We start from the raw sequence: 20,436 nt of genomic DNA on the forward strand, positions 1-20,436 counted from the left end.
AGGGGTTCGGTTAGGCTACAAACAGGTAGATTAATATTGTAATAATAAAACTGCACAAAGACTACACAGAAGTCATGTAGAAAATGCAGAACTCACAAGCAAGCAAAGCAGTAACAAAAAGCAAGTGAAAACGTGGACGAACGTGCTGGACTTTCCCCCGCCCTCGGCGTCACTCGAGGGGTCTGAGCAGCACGCGGTATCCTTGCGGAACCCAGAGAAGACTCCCGGGAGAAAGAGACTTCAGATCTGTAAGGTACGCTCAGGTCGTTTTTGCAGAAGGAACACGGGTGTGGGTTAGGCTACTCGTCTAAGAAGCGAAAATGGGCTGTGTTGGTTCCAAAACGCCAGTTGGTAAGAGTTCTTCAATTTTGTTGTGATCCTAAAAGCACGTCCCAGACAGCCTGATTTGTGCATACATCGAATTGTGTGAATTGGGCTGCTTGTGAAGTCTTGTGCACGGAAAATATAAGAGGTTAAATGAGTCGTTTGTGTATTGAACTAGACTGTAACCCTTGCTTTCATCTTTGAGATTAGAGGTTTCTAGATTGACCAGAAATGTGTTGACAATATTCAATCAGTTGAGAATAGGGAGGGACGGGAGCTTTCTTCTGGAGAAACTGCAGCAGATGAGGATGGAGTGCTAGCATCAAGATGCCGCGAGAACTGATCTCATATAGCTTTTTGTTGGGCGCGCGAGGCAGGAGAGAGTGAAGTGCTTTCTCTGCTGTTAAAGGATGCGGAGCTGAAGGTTTTATGTTTGAATGACAAGACTCTTCCGGCCGGCACGATGGTTTTGACTGCATTGACCCAGTTTAGCTGGAAGGTAAGGCAGCATATTGCTCTTATCTACGCTTTCTGTCGTGATGTTATCCGGGCTATTACAAGAGCTATTCTTACAGACATGGATTTATAGCTGTCATTCATCATGACATCGTTGAATTGACTAAGCTGTAATTAGTCATTTTTAAGAAATAGGGGAATGCATAATTTGAATAAAATATATCACTGTTGGGACATAGGCTACATAGCCCACAGACTGGTTTGCTGTTTCCGATTGACAAGCTTCCTCGGTTGACACCGCAGTTGTCATGTTCTCCCGCTGGTTGTTGACAATATTCTGCCAGTCTGTCTGTATGTCTGTCTGTCTCAGTCCGCCTAGTCGATGAATCTCTACGTGCCTTCCCGTCTCCTCTTCAATGGTGTTTCCCACCGAACGATCCCTCGCTCGGTCCTGGGAATTCATTTGATGGGGCCTTGCAGAAGCGATAAATCACACGCTCCACACATCCATTCATCAGTGCAAACAACCATGTAATCGCACACACACACAGCAAGCGAAATACAATATTTTTAGCAATATAAACAAACCAGGGATGATCTATTTGATGTGCATATAAATCTGGAAACCAGGCCCTCTAATTGCTTATCAATTATTTGCTCCTTCAGACACTTGATGATGATAATGACTTGTAGGCTAATGTGCTACCATCGCCAGAGCGCCTATCAGCACTTGTCAGGACTGTGACATGTCAATGTAATCATATTGCTGTCCATACTACTGTCTTAGATGGGCTGCTTCAAGCTTTCTGTCTTTGTAGCGTTCTGTGCTGTGAATGGCTGTCAGTGTCACCCCAGTAATAGCCTACAGAGTCCTGTCGTTGTTGTAGGCTACAAGACAAGACCCATTTGTTTGCCCATTATAACTCTATGTAGATGACATCACCACGCAGCTGCCCTTGACATAATGATGTTGATTTCCTCTTAAGTCTTTCAGTGAGCCCGGAAGACAGTACGCGCACGGCCATGGTCTATGTATTGTTTCCACGACAACGACAGAGAGCAAGACACCTAAAAGCGTAATAGACACTTGTTCTTCAAGCAGATACATGTAGATTTAAAATTCACTGATATCTAAGGCTAGACGTATAAAAAAAGAATATATGAAATATAAAACATATAGCCTAGAGCAAATAAGAAAATGATGCACATTTGACGGATGTCCGCGAGCCTTTCATTTCCTGGTGATCCGCTCTCTTTTGATACGCGCGGCCGCATAGACCCTGTTGCACAACCCGACGTCGTCAGCCTTTCAATTTGCCGATTGTAAGAAGACAATCGACAAAAATCCTAGGCTATGCCTATAAGATTACAACGCTCTAAATCCCCCCCCCCCCCACCCCCGTAGTTTTCTCTAGGCTACATAGGCTTTTGAATCTGTTTTTATTTGATTTCGTCCTATTTTTTTTTACAGATTGGTCCTCATTGCATTTCTCTGTGGACCAGGGACTTAATGGAATCCTCGAGGTTGCCATGAGACACGATCACATAGGGGATGCGGTATTGCTTTTGATTAATTTGTTTATTTAAGGTCTTATATAATTAGGCTACATTAGGCCTACATGTTGTTTGTGTTGTGGGGCTACTACTGTGATAAAAAAAGGTCATAACCTGATCCATTTGTCATTCCAAAGGCAAGTGAAAATCATTGTTGACTTGGCAGATATTAGACATCTAAATATTGCCATTTAGGCTTTTTGTGTTTATTGGTTTGCTAATTCTCACCAACACGATCTCAGCATCAAGTCGATTCCGTCGTCATAGAAACGGTTAATGAGGTGTGTGTCTCTCTGTGTGTGATCCAGGGGGGTAACAGAGTGGGCATTACACGTCTCGTCTACCCCACAGCAATCTGTGTGTGTGAGGGTTGGAAATCAACACACATCAAAAGGGAGCCAGCGGCCACCGGGTCAAATGACAAACCAACGCCTTCCAAGCCCCTTCCATGAATCTAATTTACCAAACAGCGCGTGCATCCATCACCCCTCCGAACAATACTTTAATTAGCGAGCGAGCCATGGATTCCAAGATACAAAACACCCCGAGGCATTTGATCCCAACACATCCAATTAAATGGCAGATATTGAATCCTCCTGGCGCGAGCAACTTGAGCTCGTGAGTGATGAGGCCAGATATATTGGGCTTAATATCAGAGGTGGGTGCGGCGACTAATCGAGCGAAGAGTTGTTCTTTTCACATGCTGTAACTGGAAACTGTTCTCTTGAGAGGAGAGCAAAGGAGAAGTTATCCTTTGACATTATAGACCCACTCTGATTACTGAAAGGAAATATCCAGTAGAGACTGAGGTTTTTGTAATCAACTGATACTAAATGGCACTTGTCATTCATCATTGGCACTTGCATGGTTGATTATCTAGTCATGTTGCACTCAGCCCCACAAGCCTATCCATTGAAAACAGCGATCACAGTAGACTAGAAGCTGTCCAAGTACTGAAACACCTATAGGGCATTTCCATGCTTATGTTTTGCAATCTTGGTCCATCCTTCAGAGATAAGTTTAACAAATAGAATTAAATACAATATTTATCATTTTTGTATTGAACGACTGGCGGAAACTATTACCTAAGGAGTACCGCCATTGTGCCAAGTGATGACGCAAGCGTCTAAGAAACAAGGCCAATTCGGTCTATTTAGTTTTTTAAAGTTTTCCCACGTGCAAAAAAACAACAAAAGCATGCGCACTGTATATTTCTAAGGATAATTGAAGTGAATACTATTTTTCGAAATTATTATTTGTAAAGAAATATATTCGGTCTATTTCTCTGAATTGTTATTCAATTAGGTTTTTCGCGGTGCCAATTCCAGCCCGAGGGAGCTGGTTGAAGGGATGGTGGCATTTGAGCTCGCTAGAGCACTACGTGCCCATAGTCTTTTTTCCCCTTCCATTTGGGCCTATTGGTTAGGGCCTTGGCACTCACTCATAATGGAGGGCGGTTGAAATGCATGCAGCCAGGTAGAGGGGTGTTTTGGTATAACATAAAAGGTGTATTTTGTCATAAAGAGATGCCAATTATATCTGCTTTATTTGCTTAGCAGGGATGGGCACTGGCCCCATCTAACCTACACTGACCTCCTTATAGCTTAGTCTGTGTTGCCTGCATGATGTGGCATGATGTGGCATGACTGCAAAGTGGATGTGCACGAGGACAGTCCCCTCCCATACCCTCCCGTGGTATCTCATTTCAAGTGGACCCTTTCGTTTTCATTACCATTTTAAATAGGTTTTAACTGGGGTTAATAGTTGGCCTATTATAAGGGACACTACATTGAGATACCACGCAGGGCCCGCCGAGCATTCTAAACGCTACCGCTGGGTTAGCCCCCGCAGTGGATGCTTAGTCCCTCTCTAGGCAGGGTTGGCATGGTGATTTGCCGTTTACCTACGTTCTCTCCTTTCGACAGTGGCGGTCGACGGTCCTATGTTGCGCGTGGACTGGAGCGAAGCTAACTCTGTGTCTGACCTGGCGCTCTTGGGGAACACGCGGACCTGCTTGGCTCGCAGACACATTAGCCACGCGCCCCTAGAGACACTGGACCACTACGAGGTGCTGATTCTCAGTTTGACCCTTTTTTTTGTCTCCGTCCGCAGTTACTTGACGCCTCCGCGTCCCCTGGCCCTGCCGCCCAGCTACAGCTATCATACACTGTGTATTCATGCGCGACCCTCTATCACAGGAGATATTTTCACTGGAGGAATGCTTATTGATTAGGCCTATACTGTTTACTCGATAATGCGCTGCATGAGGTGGAACATCATTTTTCATCTCCGTTATAATGGGTGCGTTTACGTCATATTCCATTAGCCTAAAGCAGCAGTTCTGAACGGAACATTTGTATCACCCATATGCTTATATGGTTTAACCACAGTAGCCTATTTGGAATAGAACTACAATTAGATCAACCCTAGTGTTGCTCGTTTATGTGTATATTTTGTCTAATGCAATGGGATCGCCGATTATAGACCGAAAGGGCACCAAAACAATCACAGCTGATGGTAGCCTAGCTCTGAATTGAGTTATCTTCGAAGTCAGTAGTAATTCGCGATGTGAAGCAGAAAATAATTTTCTCAACCTTTTCTGGTTTAATAATGACCTAATTAACTAAGCCGTCCAAGTCGTTAACGAGTGATTCCGCTTTGGGTTTCTTCATTTTGGTTTTCATTAAATGTTCACCAGTTAGTTTTCTAATTATTATATGAAGTCATTCAAAGTAATTAGCAATTAATTTTTAATATATCTTTCAAATGGGAATCTCAATGGTACTGAAAGTAATGCCTTTTTGCCTTGGCCTAAATGCAATTAAACAGCTCTACTAAGGAGATTTGGACGGTTGGGTCGGCAGCGGCTCGGCGGCCAACGCTGCAGTCTCATTTACTGTGTAGGCTTCAGCACTTCTGACTGACTGCCTGGCTTTGTACCCTGAGGTTGGTCGCAGTGCCACGTTGACATTGGGTTGACTTGATTGTTCCTTTCGGAGTAGCTCTCTGTCGTGATTTATAAATATTATTTACCGAATGGCACAATTTTCTAATGATTAGGCTATATCTGAACAATTTCAGGTATAGGCCTATCCAGAAGTGGAAACAATTCTGCAATGAACAAGCTCACAGATTTTATATGCCTATTTAATTTTGTCCATATTATCTCTCGCTATTGACAGTCTTCTGCAGGCTATGGAGAAGTAAGTAGAAGTTAGCAGGTTGCTGGAATAATTCACTCAAAGCTAATAATGAATCCATCTAATCTCATCGATCAGTGCACACCATCTAGATGTCGCAATGAGCCAGCGCGTGGCTGCAGGAACGAGGAGATGATTAGCAGCGCCAAAACATTCCCCTCGTCTCTCCTATTTTCACGGCTCTATTGAATATCTCGGAGCTGGAATAGAACGGCAAGGGCCATTATTCGTGTTTTCCGCTTGGTGACCCTTCAGGTACTGTCGCAGATCGGTGCATGCATGCCAATTGCCAGACGGATGCTCCGCGAGTGCACGTGTGTCGGCTCGTCCTCTCTTCATGTCCAACAAGCTATATAGACGACGCATCTGTTTGTAGACCAGACAGTGTCGCCTCTGTAACCTATAGAAAGCATTTGAGGCTTTGGGTTTCCGGAGGAACATATGAACGTATAGCTAGATTGAGACAATGAGTAGAATACAAGGGGTTGCAACAGAAAATAAACGGTATTGTGGCTATCCATGGTGCATGTGACGTAATCTACGAATCACGTATCCCGAGTTAAATTGTTCCTTGGTGATCGGTTGTGATAGCAATTCTCCTTTGGTAGAAAGTTGAGCAACGGAGAACCGTTTTCGAAGCACATGCATAGGGTCGCGAGGAGGCGAGGGCACCACACGGGCATTGGTGTGGCATGTTAGATAAGAAGGAATCGATGTTCATCCTATTTTACATGGAAAAGCTGCTCTTCTGCGAGAAAACAAGGGGCGTTGTCACGGATGAAGGAACCCTGCTATAACATTTCACTGATGTCAATGATTTTGTAGCTAAGGAAGCCTTCTTGCATGCACTCTTTGCGTGTGTGTACGTGGGTGTATTTGTGCGTGTAGCCAGTGTGCGCGCGTGCGTTTGTTTTTGTGATATCATGTTACCACATAGCCTACTTGCGGAAATGCCTCATATTCAGCCTATTCAATTCAAATGAACTGGAGCAGAGCTGCCCAGTGCTGAAAAGACTGTGGTAGGGAATTGCTGTGTCTCCCTGTCGCTATATGCACGTCACTCTGGCACCTGGTGTTTTGCAACCTATGCCTCTCCATCCGTCTGTGTTGGGATGAATGCCACCGATGCCTTCACCATTCCGAGCTCTCAGCTAGCGTTCAGTAGGGCAGTAGGGGAGAGTGGGTGAAGAGGTAGAGTGGGTGACGGTGGTGTAAACTGTAGTGGCCCCCGGGGTCCTGTAAAACTCGATGGCATGCCATATCTCTCAGATTGTCTTCAGTGGTTTGGGAGCTCCTCTCTTTCTCGTTCTCTATCCTTTGCGGCGCTAGAGGATTATCACTCCTCTCCAAAAACGGTGTCATTGTGTTTTGCTTCTGTTGCTAATGATTCTACCGTCATGAATTAGCAATGCACAAGCTTGCCATGGGATCAGCTAGCTGTGGACATAAACACGTGGACCAAGCTAGTCTATAAAAAGCGATGGCGAACAAAAGCGCGTGTCAACACCAGATGCAATGTCTGTGGTGTGACTTTACAGGATAAGCAGACCATCAGTAGCGGTGCGTGGGTAAAATCACTTGGGAAGCCAAGCCAGTAAAAAAAGCCATATTGCAATCTATGTGTTGTTATAATAGCATTGCTTTTTCTATAACCTTTAAGTTTATATGCCTTGAGACCGTGATTTATAGGCCTAAAGCTGAGACAAGAAGACACAGTGGCAGAATAAATTCAACCACACCTTTGTTTCATTACAAAACCGGAGAGCAACCTCTGTCCGGTGAAGCCCACAAAGGATATTGCATGTAATGGTTACATGACCTACAGCATGGTCAAGCAAGTTAATGTTTCCGACATTTCGGACTACTTAACAACTATTGATTTAGAACCACTGAGAGTTACGCAAGTCACAAAGAACACAGGAGCTGCCTCCACTTAACTTTTTCAACAGCAGCATTTCGTCTTCCACATTTCAAAAGAATCAAATCACCTATGCTTAGTCTAATACAATGACAACTAAAACATACCAAAAAGTATTTAGTCCAATCAATGTAAGCTAAATATGACGTGGCTGTCCATGGTTCTGATTTGTGTCATCCTGCCATCCTCCTCTCTTACATGTTGACGAACCAGCCTATGACTCTGTCATACAGTACATGTTTTATTTTTTGTTTTAATAGACTACCTGGCTAAAATTCTTGCTCTCGAGCCTAACTTCCTTTCGTGGGCAACGTTAGCTAGTTAACATTAGTCTTCTACATCTAGCTACACATTGTACTTTCATCCTCTCAGGCCAGGAGCACAATGTATGAATTTATGGTTGGATCAAAATCGCTTTTATAATCATTGGTCAGTACAGATAATTAAGTAAAATCACAAGTCCATCCATAGCTAATATAGGAAAGGGACAATTTTTTATAGCCAGCCAGCCACTGGAGGAGAACACAATGAGATGCAACAATTGAAGTTGTTTCTGTGAATGACATATTACTCTTGATGTGTTGTGATAGGAGTGACACCAAATCCATACTGGCTTCCCTTTACATTTTTTGGGGGTGCGCCAGGATCATTCACAGTTGAGTTCACTCAGTTTAGCTCCACGCTGATTGGCTATTATTTTATTCTTTTTTTCCTCAAGGGAGGCCAAATGCTCGCTGGATTGCAGTCCATGCATTCAATGCTACAGGCGACAACAATGTCATACTCTTTATGGCCAGACATCAGATACTGTAGATGGCCTAGTCATGGAGACAGAGGGGTGCTGTTTCACTCACCCGGACGATTTCTCTGGTAAAATACATTCAGCGTCTTGCGAATTGAAGGAAAATTATGAAAACACATGGAGACAAAAGATACATTATTTTATCTTTTTATCTTGGTTAATTTTGGGGGGAATCCTGGCTTCCCTTGGCATCCCTGGCTTCCCTTGGCATCCCTGAATATATGCCACCGCAGACCATACCACGGGAGTAGCATAATAACTTTTTTCCACAGTTATTATACAAATTCCTAAAGCATCTTAACCCTCTGTGCTGAATGGCTACTGCCCTGTCGCCTTGACATCCTTAGTAATGAAATGCCTTGAGAAAATTATGAAAAGTAATATTCTCAGCATCACCCAGAATCTCCTCGAACCATTTCAGTTTGCCTATCAGCCCAGCAGAGGAGTTGATGATGCCATTCTTACCCTCCTTAACATGGTCTACAGACATCTAGAGGGTGCCAAATCTCATGTCAGGGTTTTGTGGCTGTTTGACTTCTTGAGCCAACAGTAACGCCAGCTGGCTAATGTTTCTATCTGCCCAGTAAGGCCAGCTGGCTAATGTTTCTATCTGCCCAGTAAGGCCAGCTGGCTAATGTTCCTATCCGCCCAGTAAGGCCAGCACGCTAATGTTCCTATAGACCCAGTAAGGCCAGCTGGCTAATGTTCCTATCCACTCAGTAAGGCCAGCAGGCTAATGTTCCTATAGACCCAGTAAGGCCAGCTGGCTAATGTTCCTATCCACTCAGTAAGGCCAGCAGGCTAATGTTCCTATCCGCCCAGTAAGGCCAGCTGGCTAATGTTCCTATCTGCCCAGTAAGGCCAGCAGGCTAATGTTCCTATCCGCCCAGTAAGGCCAGCAGGCTAATGTTCCTATAGACCCAGTAAGGCCAGCAGGCTAATGTTCCTATCCGCCCAGTAAGGCCAGCAGGCTAATGTTCCTATCCACCCAGTAAGGCCAGCAGGCTAATGTTCCTATCCGCCCAGTAAGGCCAGCAGGCTAATGTTCCTATCCACCCAGTAAGGCCAGCAGGCTAATGTTCCTATAGACCCAGTAAGGCCAGCTGGCGAATGTTCCTATCCACACAGTAAGGCCAGCAGGCTAATGTTTTGTCAATTTGTTTTGTTATTTAAACACCACTTTAAATGTGTACATGACACTGCAACAAAATTTCCCCATGGGGACAATAAAGTCAGTAGAGTAGAGAGGAAGGACAGACCAGACCAAGGGGGTAGAGTAGAGAGGATGGACAGACCAGACCAAGGGGGTAGAGTAGAGAGGATGGACAGACCAGACCAAGGGGGCAGAGTAGAGAGGATGGACAGACCAGACCAAGGGGGTAGAGTAGAGAGGATGGACAGACCAGACCAAGGGGGTAGAGTAGAGAGGGTGGACAGACCAGACCAAGGGGGTAGAGTAGAGAGGATGGACAGACCAGACCAAGAGGGTAGAGTAGAGAGGATGGACAGACCAGACCAAGGGGGTAGAGTAGAGAGGATGGACAGACCAGACCAAGGGGGTAGAGTAGAGAGGATGGACAGACCAGACCAAGGGGGTAGAGTAGAGAGGATGGACAGACCAGACCAAGGGGGTAGAGTAGAGAGGATGGACAGACCAGACCAAGGGGGTAGAGTAGAGAGGATGGACAGACCAGACCAAGGGGGTAGACTAGAGAGGATGGACAGACCAGACCAAGGGGGTAGAGTAGAGAGGATGGACAGACCAGACCAAGGGGGTAGAGTAGAGAGGATGGACAGACCAGACCAAGGGGGTAGAGTAGAGAGGATGGACAGACCAGACCAAGGGGGTAGAGTAGAGAGGATGGACAGACCAGACCAAGGGGGTAGAGTAGAGAGGATGGACAGACCAGACCAAGGGGGTAGAGTAGAGAGGATGGACAGACCAGACCAAGGGTGTAGAGTAGAGAGGATGGACAGACCAGACCAAGGGGGTAGAGTAGAGAGGATGGACAGACCAGACCAAGGGGGTAGAGTAGAGAGGATGGACAGACCAGACCAAGGGGGTAGAGTAGAGAGGATGGACAGACCAGACCAAGGGGGTAGAGTAAAGAGGATGGACAGACCAGACCAAGGGGGTAGAGTAAAGAGGATGGACAGACCAGACCAAGGGGGTAGAGTAGAGCGTAGAGGGGTTGTTCTATATTTCTGTCATAATAATCTTGCAATGGCTCTTCATATCTTTCATGCAGTGTGCATGTGAGTGTAAAAGCAATGCAGACAGAGGTATTTTCTCTGCCTTGAAAACATAAGTGCTCTTTTAGATCAGTTTGAAAGGATTTCTTGGTAGTCATAGCATGTACAGTACATCTGTATAATGGCCTCCACTACTTGTCATCATTAATGTAGTGTATGAGTCATCCTTTACTGATGGGTGTTTTTTCCTTCACAGGTAAATGTTGAAGACACCGTTGAAATGTTACCAAAATCGAGAAGAGCACTTACCATTCAAGAGATTGCGGCGTTAGCCAGATCTTCATTACATGGTAAATACGAGCTTGTGTGTGTGTCCACACACACACACACACACACACACACACACACACACACACACACACACACACACACACACACACACACACACACACACACACACACACACACACACACACACACACACACACACACACACACACACACACAACAAATCCTGCATGCTATACTCTTTACACTTTACATGCATGTGACCTTTGCCCTCTAATCTTTGAAATTTAGGCATCTCCCAGGCGATGAAGGACCATGTGACACGGCCCACAGGTATGGCCCAGGGCAGGGTGGCCCACCTGATAGAGTGGAAGGGCTGGTGTAAGCCCACTGACACCCCCGCAGCTCTGGAATCTGACTTCAACAACTACTCTGACCTCACTGAGGGAGAACAGGAGGCCCGCTTCGCTGCTGGTCAGTAGGCCTACCCAGTTTATCATTACAATCATTTAGTTTTACTTTAACAGGTAAGTTGACGGAGAATGTTTTTTACAGCAATAACTTGAGGTAGTAAAATGTTGTGAAATGTTTATTTCTCTCCGTTTTTTGTCCCCTTCTTTCTATGCCACTCTTTTGTCCTCTGTCCCTGTCTGCCTCTCTCTTTCACTCTCTTCCTCTCTCTTTTGCCTTGTCTCCATCTGTCTCTCTATCCATTCTCTAGGTCCCTCGTTCCCCTTCTCTCATTCCTCTTTCACTCTCTCTCTCTCTCGCCAGTCTCCCTCCCTCCCTCCCTGCAGTGCAACCTCTCAAGGTTAATTTGCACAGTAAGGTTCTGCTCCTGGCTAGTGATGGTGTGACTGAGCGCTTTTCTCTGTACCCTGTTCTCTGTTCTCTCCTTTAATTTTTTTCCTTTACTCTCTTTTTTTCTCCTCTCCTCTGACCATCACCCAATATGCCCCCTTTACACACATACTGTACAGGCATGCAAACACTTCTACCGCCTTCTGATCCCACCATCACCTCCAGCTGACCCCAGGGTTATTTCACTTGTCCTTCACTTCCTCTTACATCTTCACTGTACCCCTGTCCACTTTGTCACCACTCTGGTCAAAGTGCTGACATGCTTCCTCATCTACGTCATCTACGTCACTGAATAGTAGCTGGGCATGGGTGACTTTGCAGGTTGTGTGAAAAACAGTGAATGTAATGTAGCTGTGTATGTATATGTGAGAGTGTAATTGTGACTGTTTGGTCGAAGTGATTCAGTTTCAATTATGGGAGAGGGTACAATGGTAAATGTGCTGGAATGTTTTTGACTATGTATGCACTGTATATGGTGTGTGTGTTTCAGGATAGATTAAGCCAGCTGAATGGGAGGTACCCAGGGGGTTGTTTCCAGGTGGGGTTGTGCTATTGATGGACCAGCTCGTGCCAACACACACACACCTCCATCTACATGCACGCACACACACAATCCTGGATAGTGGTTATCCCCTGCAGGAGTCTGGCTGTCAGCCCTGACCGATACTAAGAGGAGCTTATTTCAGTGTGTATAGAAGGGGGTACTGTGTGTGTGTGAAGGGCTGGCAGGGCTACAGTTCCATGGGGTTACTCTGTAGAGGCCATCAACGTGTTCAGGGAGTGTGCTGGTCTAAACAGGTCTGGGAGAGGAGCCAATCTCTGCAGGACCATAGCATACACATGCTTGCGCGTGCGCGCGCGCACACACACACACACACACACACACACACACACACACACACACACACACACACACACACACACACACACACACACACACACACACAGAATGGATGTAAACCTTGTTGTGCATAAGATGGAGAAAGAGAATGAGAAAAAAATCTAATCAAATGTTATTTCTCACATATGCTGAATACAACAGGTGTAGACCTTACTGAGAAATTCTTACTTACAAGCCCTTAACCGACAATGCAGTTCAAGAAATAGAGTTAAGAAAATATTTACTAAATAAACTAAAGTAAAAAATTCAATAAAAAGTAACACAATAAGATTACATAACAATAACGAATCTATATACAGTGGGTACCGGTACCGAGACCAATGTGCGGGGCACAGGTTAGTCGAGGTAATTTGTACATGTAGGTAAGGGTAAAATGACTATGCGTAGATAAAAAACAGTGAGTAGCAGCAGTGTAAAAACAAGGAGGGGGGGGGGGGGGGTCAGTGGCCATTTTATGAATTGTCCACCAGTCTTATGGCTTGGTGGTAGAAGCTATTAAAGAGCCTTTTGGACCTAGACTTGGCTCTCCGGTACTGCTTGCCGTGTAGTAGCAGAGAGAACAGTCTATGACTTGGGTGACTGGAGTCTTCGACAATTTTTTGGGCCTTCCTCTGACACCGTCTAGTGTAAAGGTCCTGGATGTCAGGAAGCTTGGCCCCAGTGATATACTGGGCCATACACACTGCCCTCTGTAGCGCCTTACGGTCAGATGCCAAGCAGTTGCCTCACCAGGCAGTGAATCAACCGGTCAGGATGCTCTCGATGATGCAGCTGTAGAACTTTTTGAGGATTTGGTGTTGTCTTGCCCTCTTCATGACTGTCTTGGTGTGTTTGAACCATTTATAGTTTGTTGGTGATGTGGACACCAAGGAACTTGAAACTCTCAACCGCTCCACTACAGCCTTGTCAATGGTAGTTGTGGCCTGTTTGGCCCTCCTTTTCCTGTTGTCCACGATCATCTACTTTGTCTTGCTCACATTGAGGGAGAGGTTGTTGTCCTGGCACAACACTGCTAGGTCTCTGACCTCCTCCCTATAAGCTGTCTAGTCATTGTTGGTGATCAGGCCTACCACTGTTGTGTCGTCAGCAAACCTAATGATGGTGTTGGAGTCGTGAGCTTAGTGTAGAGCTTTGTCGGCACTATGGTGTTGAACGCTGAGCTGTAGTCAATGAACAGCATCCTCACATAGGTGTTCCTTTTGTCCAGGTGGGAAAAGGTACTGTGGAGTGCGATTGAGATTGCGTCATTTGTAAATCTGTTGGGGCGGTATGCGAATTGAAGTGGGTCTAGGGTATCCGGGATGATGGTGGTGATGTGAGTAATGACCATCCTTTCAAAGCACTTCATGGCTACCGACGTGAGTGCTACAGGACGGTAGTCACTTAGGTACGTTACCTTCGCATTCTTGAGCACTGGAACTATGGTGGTCTGCTTGAAACATGTAGGTATTACAGATTCGGGAGAGGGAGAGGTTGAAAATGTAATTGAAGACACTTGCCAGAGTACCTGTCCTGGTAATCTGTCTGGCCCCGCAGCCTTGTGAATGTTGACCTGTTTAAAGGTCTTACTCACATCGGCTACGGAAAGCGTGATCACACAGTCGTCCGGAACAACTGGTGCTCTCATGCATGCTTCTGTGTTGCTTGCCTTGAAGAGAGCATAAAAGGCATTTAGTTCGTCTGGTAGGCTCGCGTCACTGGGCAGCTCGCGGCTGGATTTCCCTTTGTAGTCCATAATAGTTTGCAGGCCCTGCCACATCCGACGAGCGTCGTAGCCGTTGTAGTAGGATTCAATCTTAGTCCTGTATGGATGCTTTGCCTGTTTGATGGTTCATCTGAGGGCATAACAGGATTTCTTACACAGTGGGGCAAAAAAGTATTTAGTCAGCCACCAATTGTTCAAGTTCTCCCACTTAAGAAGATGAGAGAGGCCTGTAATTTTCATCATAGGTACACTTCAACTATGACAGACAAAATGAGAAAAGAAATCCAGAAAATCACATTGTAGTATTGTTTATGAATTTATTTGCAAATTATGGTGGAAAATAAGTATTTGGTCACCGACAAACAAGCAAGATTTCTGGCTCTCACAGACCTGTAACTTCTTCTTTAAGAGGCTCCTCTGTCCTCCACTCGTTACCTGTATTAATGGCACCTGTTTGAACTTGTTATCAGTATAAAAGACACATGTCCACAACCTCAAACAGTCACACTCCAAACTCCACTATGGCCAAGACCAAAGACCAAAGAGCTGGAGGACAAGACCTGCACTGATCTTAACTGACTTGCCTAATTAAATAAAGGTTTGTTGTGTCTTTGGCTTCATTAAACCGAAGACTTATTTTTATCAAATAAATTCTCTGTAATTATTATTACGTGATTAAACTAACTTAATCATGTAAATGTAATTAACTAGGAAGTCGGGGCACCAAGGAAAATATTCAGATTACAAAGTTATAATTTTCCTAATATTTTAATATCTGATCAATTAGTCTTCTAATTAATTAATTATTCTTTACCTCATGTTAGTCTCATTCCAAACGTCGTAAATTGTTGGTTATCTGCACGAACCCAATCTTCACTATGAGTCATCCATACATCAATTGTCTCAATCATTTATTTATTAACTAACTAAATAATCACAGAAATGCACACACTAACAAACAAGTAGATGTGGTCACAAGGAAATGATAGGGGAATGTGCCCTAGTGGACTAAACCGGCATGGCGGATTGGTAGACAAAGGGACTGAGAAGGGCGAGAAAGATAAAACAAACACACTACAAAGTTGATAAATATAACAATTGAAATACTAATCCTTTGCACATGAACGCTCACTTTTTCGGGAATAATTGCAATCAATATATATATTTACGCTCAGTGTGTCGTCGTGATCTCTGTTGGAAAGTTTGTTTCTGTTGGAGAGTTTGTCCGCCCTCTCTCTCTCTGCCGTGGTTAGAATGGATAGTTCAGAGTAACATTCAGCAATGTTGTTATAGAATAGATGTTTCGGCGGTTGTCAGTCCTCGCATTCACAGGTACATAATTTCTAGCTGCAGACTAGTAATTAGTATCGAAGAGTAGCTCTTATTCTGTCGGTATCGATAGTCTCAGAGTTTAACCACGTGGTATGGTTAAGAATTCTGCAATCTACTCAAACCTTAGCCCTCTCGGTTATCGAGGTAAGCTGATCTGAAGATAAATTCCCAAGGTGGGGGTTATATTCGGAAGAGCAGAAAAAGGCTGTCTCATGACGCCAGATCAATGTCTGTGCTCATGGGGCGGGCCAATGACTTAGTTAACTTTAAAGGGAATTGGGTTCCCTTTCATTAAACAGTTTAAAATCACATTACATAAATTCACAAATAGTTTCATCTTTACTTATTCATGTTATACAACAATTAGATGCAAGCCTCATAACTGACTGTATTGGCTGTATTGTCTCTCATGAGTTTCACAAACATTAAATGAAATGGACCGGTCGTAGCTGGATTCTTCCCCGACCGTGTACACCTTCTCCAAAACATCTACATTGTTAAATTCTCAAGTTATATGCTGGAGAAGAGGTTCCTTTGTTCTCCTGTGAAAACTCACTCTCTCTTATACTCTGGCCATGAGGAGAGAACTCCTCAAGGAATTTATGACCTGCCTAACAGAGCCTGTTGGTAGGAGGTGAGAGAGAGGGGGGGATGGTGCAGAGAGAGGGGGATGGTACTCGCTATCCCCAAAGAGGGCAACGTCATGACAATCCCCCCTAATGGTTTGGATCTTGTTTATCCTGCATGTTACAAATCAACATAAAATATAATGACCATGTGATGTCCTGTTTGTAGATCCTCGTTGCAGTCCCTTCTGGTGGTTGAACTTGGTAGGCTCTCTGAAAGCGGAGCAGTCCACCACAAGGATGGGCAGTTGATGTCCGGTTGGTGATCGCCATTGCGGTCCCCTCTAGTGGTTTACCTTGGTAGGTTCCCTGGAAGCTGCAAAGTACCACAGGAAGGGCCAGGGGATGTCCTGGTTGGTGATCGCCGTTGCGGTCCTCCCCTCTGGTGGTTTACCTTGGTAGGCTCTCTGACAGCAGGGCATGCCGCCACAAGGATGGGCAGTGGGTGTCCGGATTTGGGATCGCCATTCCAGACTCGTCGTCTGATCGTCGTCCAGACTAGAAGATCTGGGCAGTAACTTAGGCAGATGTTAACAACGCACACACACACTCATGAAATATATATAATTACATTCGAAGATATAGAAAATATAGTTCTCACACAAAAATCCTCTAATTGGACTGTATTCTATATACGTCCAATATTCTGCCAAAATGACAATCATGGCATTGTCTCTAATGCCATATCTAGGGTTATCCTACTTGGTGTGTTGCTTAGGCACTATCCTAAGTTGATAACTATATGACAAGTCTACAGCTGAAAGGCACTAGTTTTGGGCAGTCCACAGGGTGACCTATGGACTTCTGTGAAGAAAACTGGTGAGTGCTGTAGAGTCAAAGGCCTCAAAGTAAATGTTCAACTTTACTAAGGCTGGTATTTTGCTTGGACTCTTAAGTGATCCTAGCATAAATCCTAATTGGGTGTTCCGTTGTGCAGGTGTGTTTATGCTTACACAAGCGCGCATGTCAAGGGAAGAAAACCAAGTATCCTGGCAGATTACAACTTGTTCAGAATGAGTCTGACGTAGTCAGGTAATTTTCAGGTCAATGCCTGTAGGTCAGTCAGAATTGGTGTCGAGGGAGTCTGTAGTGGTTTTACTCCAAGTCACTGTCTCTTCCACTATTGTAGTGGCGATAGGTATGAAGAAGTCTATTTCATAGCTATGCTATCCACGGAGAAGCTAACCTTACGACGGAAGTATTTTTACGTATTGGACCAGTCGTACGTGGTGTGATCATGGTTCATGACTTCTAATAATTTTCTTCCTGAATGGAGGATTCTATTTATTAGTGGCCTGTGTGTTAACCATTGGAAGAGTGCACTGGAGATTCCCTTCCCCGTGTTGCACTCTGAGTGACTCCTAACTACTATGTCGCTGTTGTCAAGGGTAATTTGATTGGTTAGATCTCTAACCTTCTTACTGATTGTAGCTGGACTGACTGTTGCTGGTATTGGTACTGGTACTCAAGGGGACCAGTTATCTTACCGAATTGTTCTGAAATATTATTCTACCGGAACACATGATTGGAGCATTTTACTAGTTGTATTGTAGTTGAACCTACACATGGCAAGGAATGATTATTGTTGCCATTTGTTTTGGAGGTGGACAAGTCCACTGGACTTCCTTTACGACCAGTGTGGTACACCTCAGTACTATCTTAGATGTGTTCTAAGATAATCCCTGTCTAGGGGCCTGTCTGCTCCTCACTGTTCTCATAGGGGAGTTTACAACTAGATTTTATTTATGCTCTGGCGGCCTCGTACGGTGTTGTCCGTAGTCTCGACCCCCCCACCGGCCTCGATGAGGCTCATCATGGGTCTGGGCTACTATTCCCCCCATTTGTGTCTCGGAACCCCCCCACCAGCGGGTGGTGTTGGTACCCCGAGGCGCAAACGAAAAGGTTGGACCCTATGTACGAGTTGTCAGTGGCCACGTTGTTACGAGAATGGCTGAATCCTTTCAAACAAATCTCCTGGGGTTTGTGCTTCAAAACGCTCAGTGGCAGTAGAGGCCTGTCAATCACCACGCGTACACGTGTGGCAATCTCTTCAGTACCTGCGAACTGAGACGAGGATATCGGTCTGTGATATCGCAAAGTGTTTCACCAGTGGGAGTCATCGGGTCAGTTGCTGGACTGACGCCATTAGTGTCATTGTAAGGGGTGACAGTCCCCCACAAAGCGGAAGGTTTATCATCGGAAGCAGAGTATACTCTGCGCATCAATGTTTTTCTTGCTGAGATGGCCGCAGTACTTGCGGAAGTGTCCGAAGGGCAAGGGAAGTTCATCTCAACTACCGTATTGCACGACTGCAAGGAGGAGGGAGTTGCTTATTCACAGAGACAGCTGGCTCGAAATCATGAAAAGAATGGTCAATCAGATTGGCTGATGGAATGTGTCGAGATATCGTAATATCTCCTTGGATCGAATTCTGCAGCAAGAGGTTTCTAAACGTCTTTTTCCCAAGGGGTGCTTTCGACAGATACCCCTCGTGAATGACTGCGTTGCAGCTAGCGTTAGGGGAAGACAGTGTGGTCAGTGGAGAAGGCACTGTGGCCTGTGACCATATCTGGTTGGTTTTCCAATCCATCAATGGGAGTAACCGATCCATAAAGTCTGCTCCAAGTAGCAGGGGTACAGTTTCGAGGCTGGTAACATACACAGGGTGAACGACCAATACGTCCTGGAAGTGTAGTTTCAGCATGACTCTCAATGTGAGAGGCGAAGTAGTCTGAGTGACCCCTCGAAGTGTAGTGTCGCATTGTTCCACTTTTAACCAACGTTTAGTTGGCTTCAAAGCCCTTTTGAGATCATCGAGCAATGTTTGAGAGATGAGTGATATTGTCGGGCTCAAATCGATTAGCGCATGACAAGTTAAGCAGTCCTCCAGGACTGTTTCTAGGTACGGCCGTTTCGATTTGTGTTTAGTGGACATATTCCCCACAAAGTGGAGTGGTCATTCGCAACGACGTGATGTGCCATTTCTGTTCAAGGTAGAAACAGATCGACTTTTCAGATTTTGAGTGAGCTTGGCTTTAACAGTGTTTGACCTTTTTCTTCGCAACATTTGTATCAGAGTTTATAGATAAAGCCTGTGGGCTTGTTTCTTGATCAAGCGAGCCCTGGATAGGGTCTCGAATGAGAGCGGGATACATTTTTAACGTCCTTGCTATGGGTGTTAATTCCTGCGGACCTGGTGTCCGGTAATTCCCCATCTAGACCTAGTGACGTATCTTTTACCCTTTTCTCAAATTGTTCTCGCTTTAGTTCTTCACGTAGTGGAACTTATGGAGAACATTGGTCTATGTTTTGATCGTCCTTCAACCCTTTTTTACCTTTGTGCTCTGACACTTTTTGTGGGTTGGGACAAGGAACGTAGCGAACAGGTCGATTGTAGCGGTAGTCGTTTTGATGGCGACGTACTTTACAGTTATTTCGACCGCGGAGGTTATTGGAATCATGGTTTCGTGGTAGAAACTGTTGTTGTGCGTCATCTCTCAACGCTCCAATACTTTATAATGCACCCTCTAACTGGAGTGAGTGCTCCTGGTCAAACGTCAAAACCGAGTGGTCAGGGCTCTTGAACTTTTGATGCCTCAAAAGCTGTGCTTGCAAGCTCTCTGAGTTGTAAGATCGGCAAGCCAACGTGGGCTGCAGGGCCCAAGTAGGTAATGAAGGTGGGATACATGTTCGACAGAAACATTTATTTGAATGGTAACAGCTCTTCCATTCCTGTTTCAGTGAGTAAGGGCAGGCCAATGACTTAGTTAACTTTAAAGGGAATTAGGTTCCCTTTCATTAAACAGTTTAAAATCTGTTTAAAATCTGTTTTACTGTTGTTTTATTTCTTTACCTACCTATTGTTCACCTAATTGGTTAGAGCCTGTAAGTAAGCATTTCACTGTTAGGTCTACACCTGTCATATTCGGCACACGTGACAAATAAACTATGATTTTATTTTATATTTGTCCTATTTTATGTACAAGTGTGTATTAATACACGTGTGAATTGTAAATGTTTTTTTTTTGCATATCTCAACTCTCCCTGAGACACCCTCGGAGAGTGGTCATTATCAACTATTAGGGTTAATTGCCTTGTTCAAGGGCACATCAGCAGATTTCTCACCTTGTCTGTGCGAGGATTCAAACTAGTGACCATTCAGTTACTGGCCCAAGGCTCTAACCGCTATGCAACCTGCCACCCCGCTGGGCAACCTGCCACCCTGCTGGGCAACCTGCCACCCCGCTGGGCTACCTGCCACCCCGCTGGGCAACCT

The 20,436-nt window shown here is 45.0% G+C and overlaps 1 protein-coding gene across 8 annotated transcripts in view; it reads left to right on the plus strand.

The window, feature by feature from the left end:
* Nucleotides 1–36: 36 nt before the first annotated feature.
* Nucleotides 37–20,436, plus strand: part of LOC129831820 (protein FAM131A-like) — a 33,542-nt gene continuing 13,142 nt past the window's right edge. The window contains exons 1-4 of one of the 8 annotated variants that reach the window (XM_055895300.1): nucleotides 188–253; nucleotides 4,260–4,402; nucleotides 10,704–10,797; nucleotides 11,027–11,209. In XM_055895300.1, coding sequence (XP_055751275.1) covers nucleotides 4,277–4,402; nucleotides 10,704–10,797; nucleotides 11,027–11,209 — 403 coding nt within the window. In that variant the 5' untranslated portion in view covers nucleotides 188–253; nucleotides 4,260–4,276. The other 7 variants (XM_055895297.1, XM_055895302.1, XM_055895298.1 and 4 more) reach the window with 7 other exon arrangements.

The sequence above is a fragment of the Salvelinus fontinalis genome, chromosome 33 (genome assembly GCF_029448725.1).
Source record: "Salvelinus fontinalis isolate EN_2023a chromosome 33, ASM2944872v1, whole genome shotgun sequence".
In the NCBI taxonomy this organism is placed as follows: domain Eukaryota; kingdom Metazoa; phylum Chordata; class Actinopteri; order Salmoniformes; family Salmonidae; genus Salvelinus; species Salvelinus fontinalis.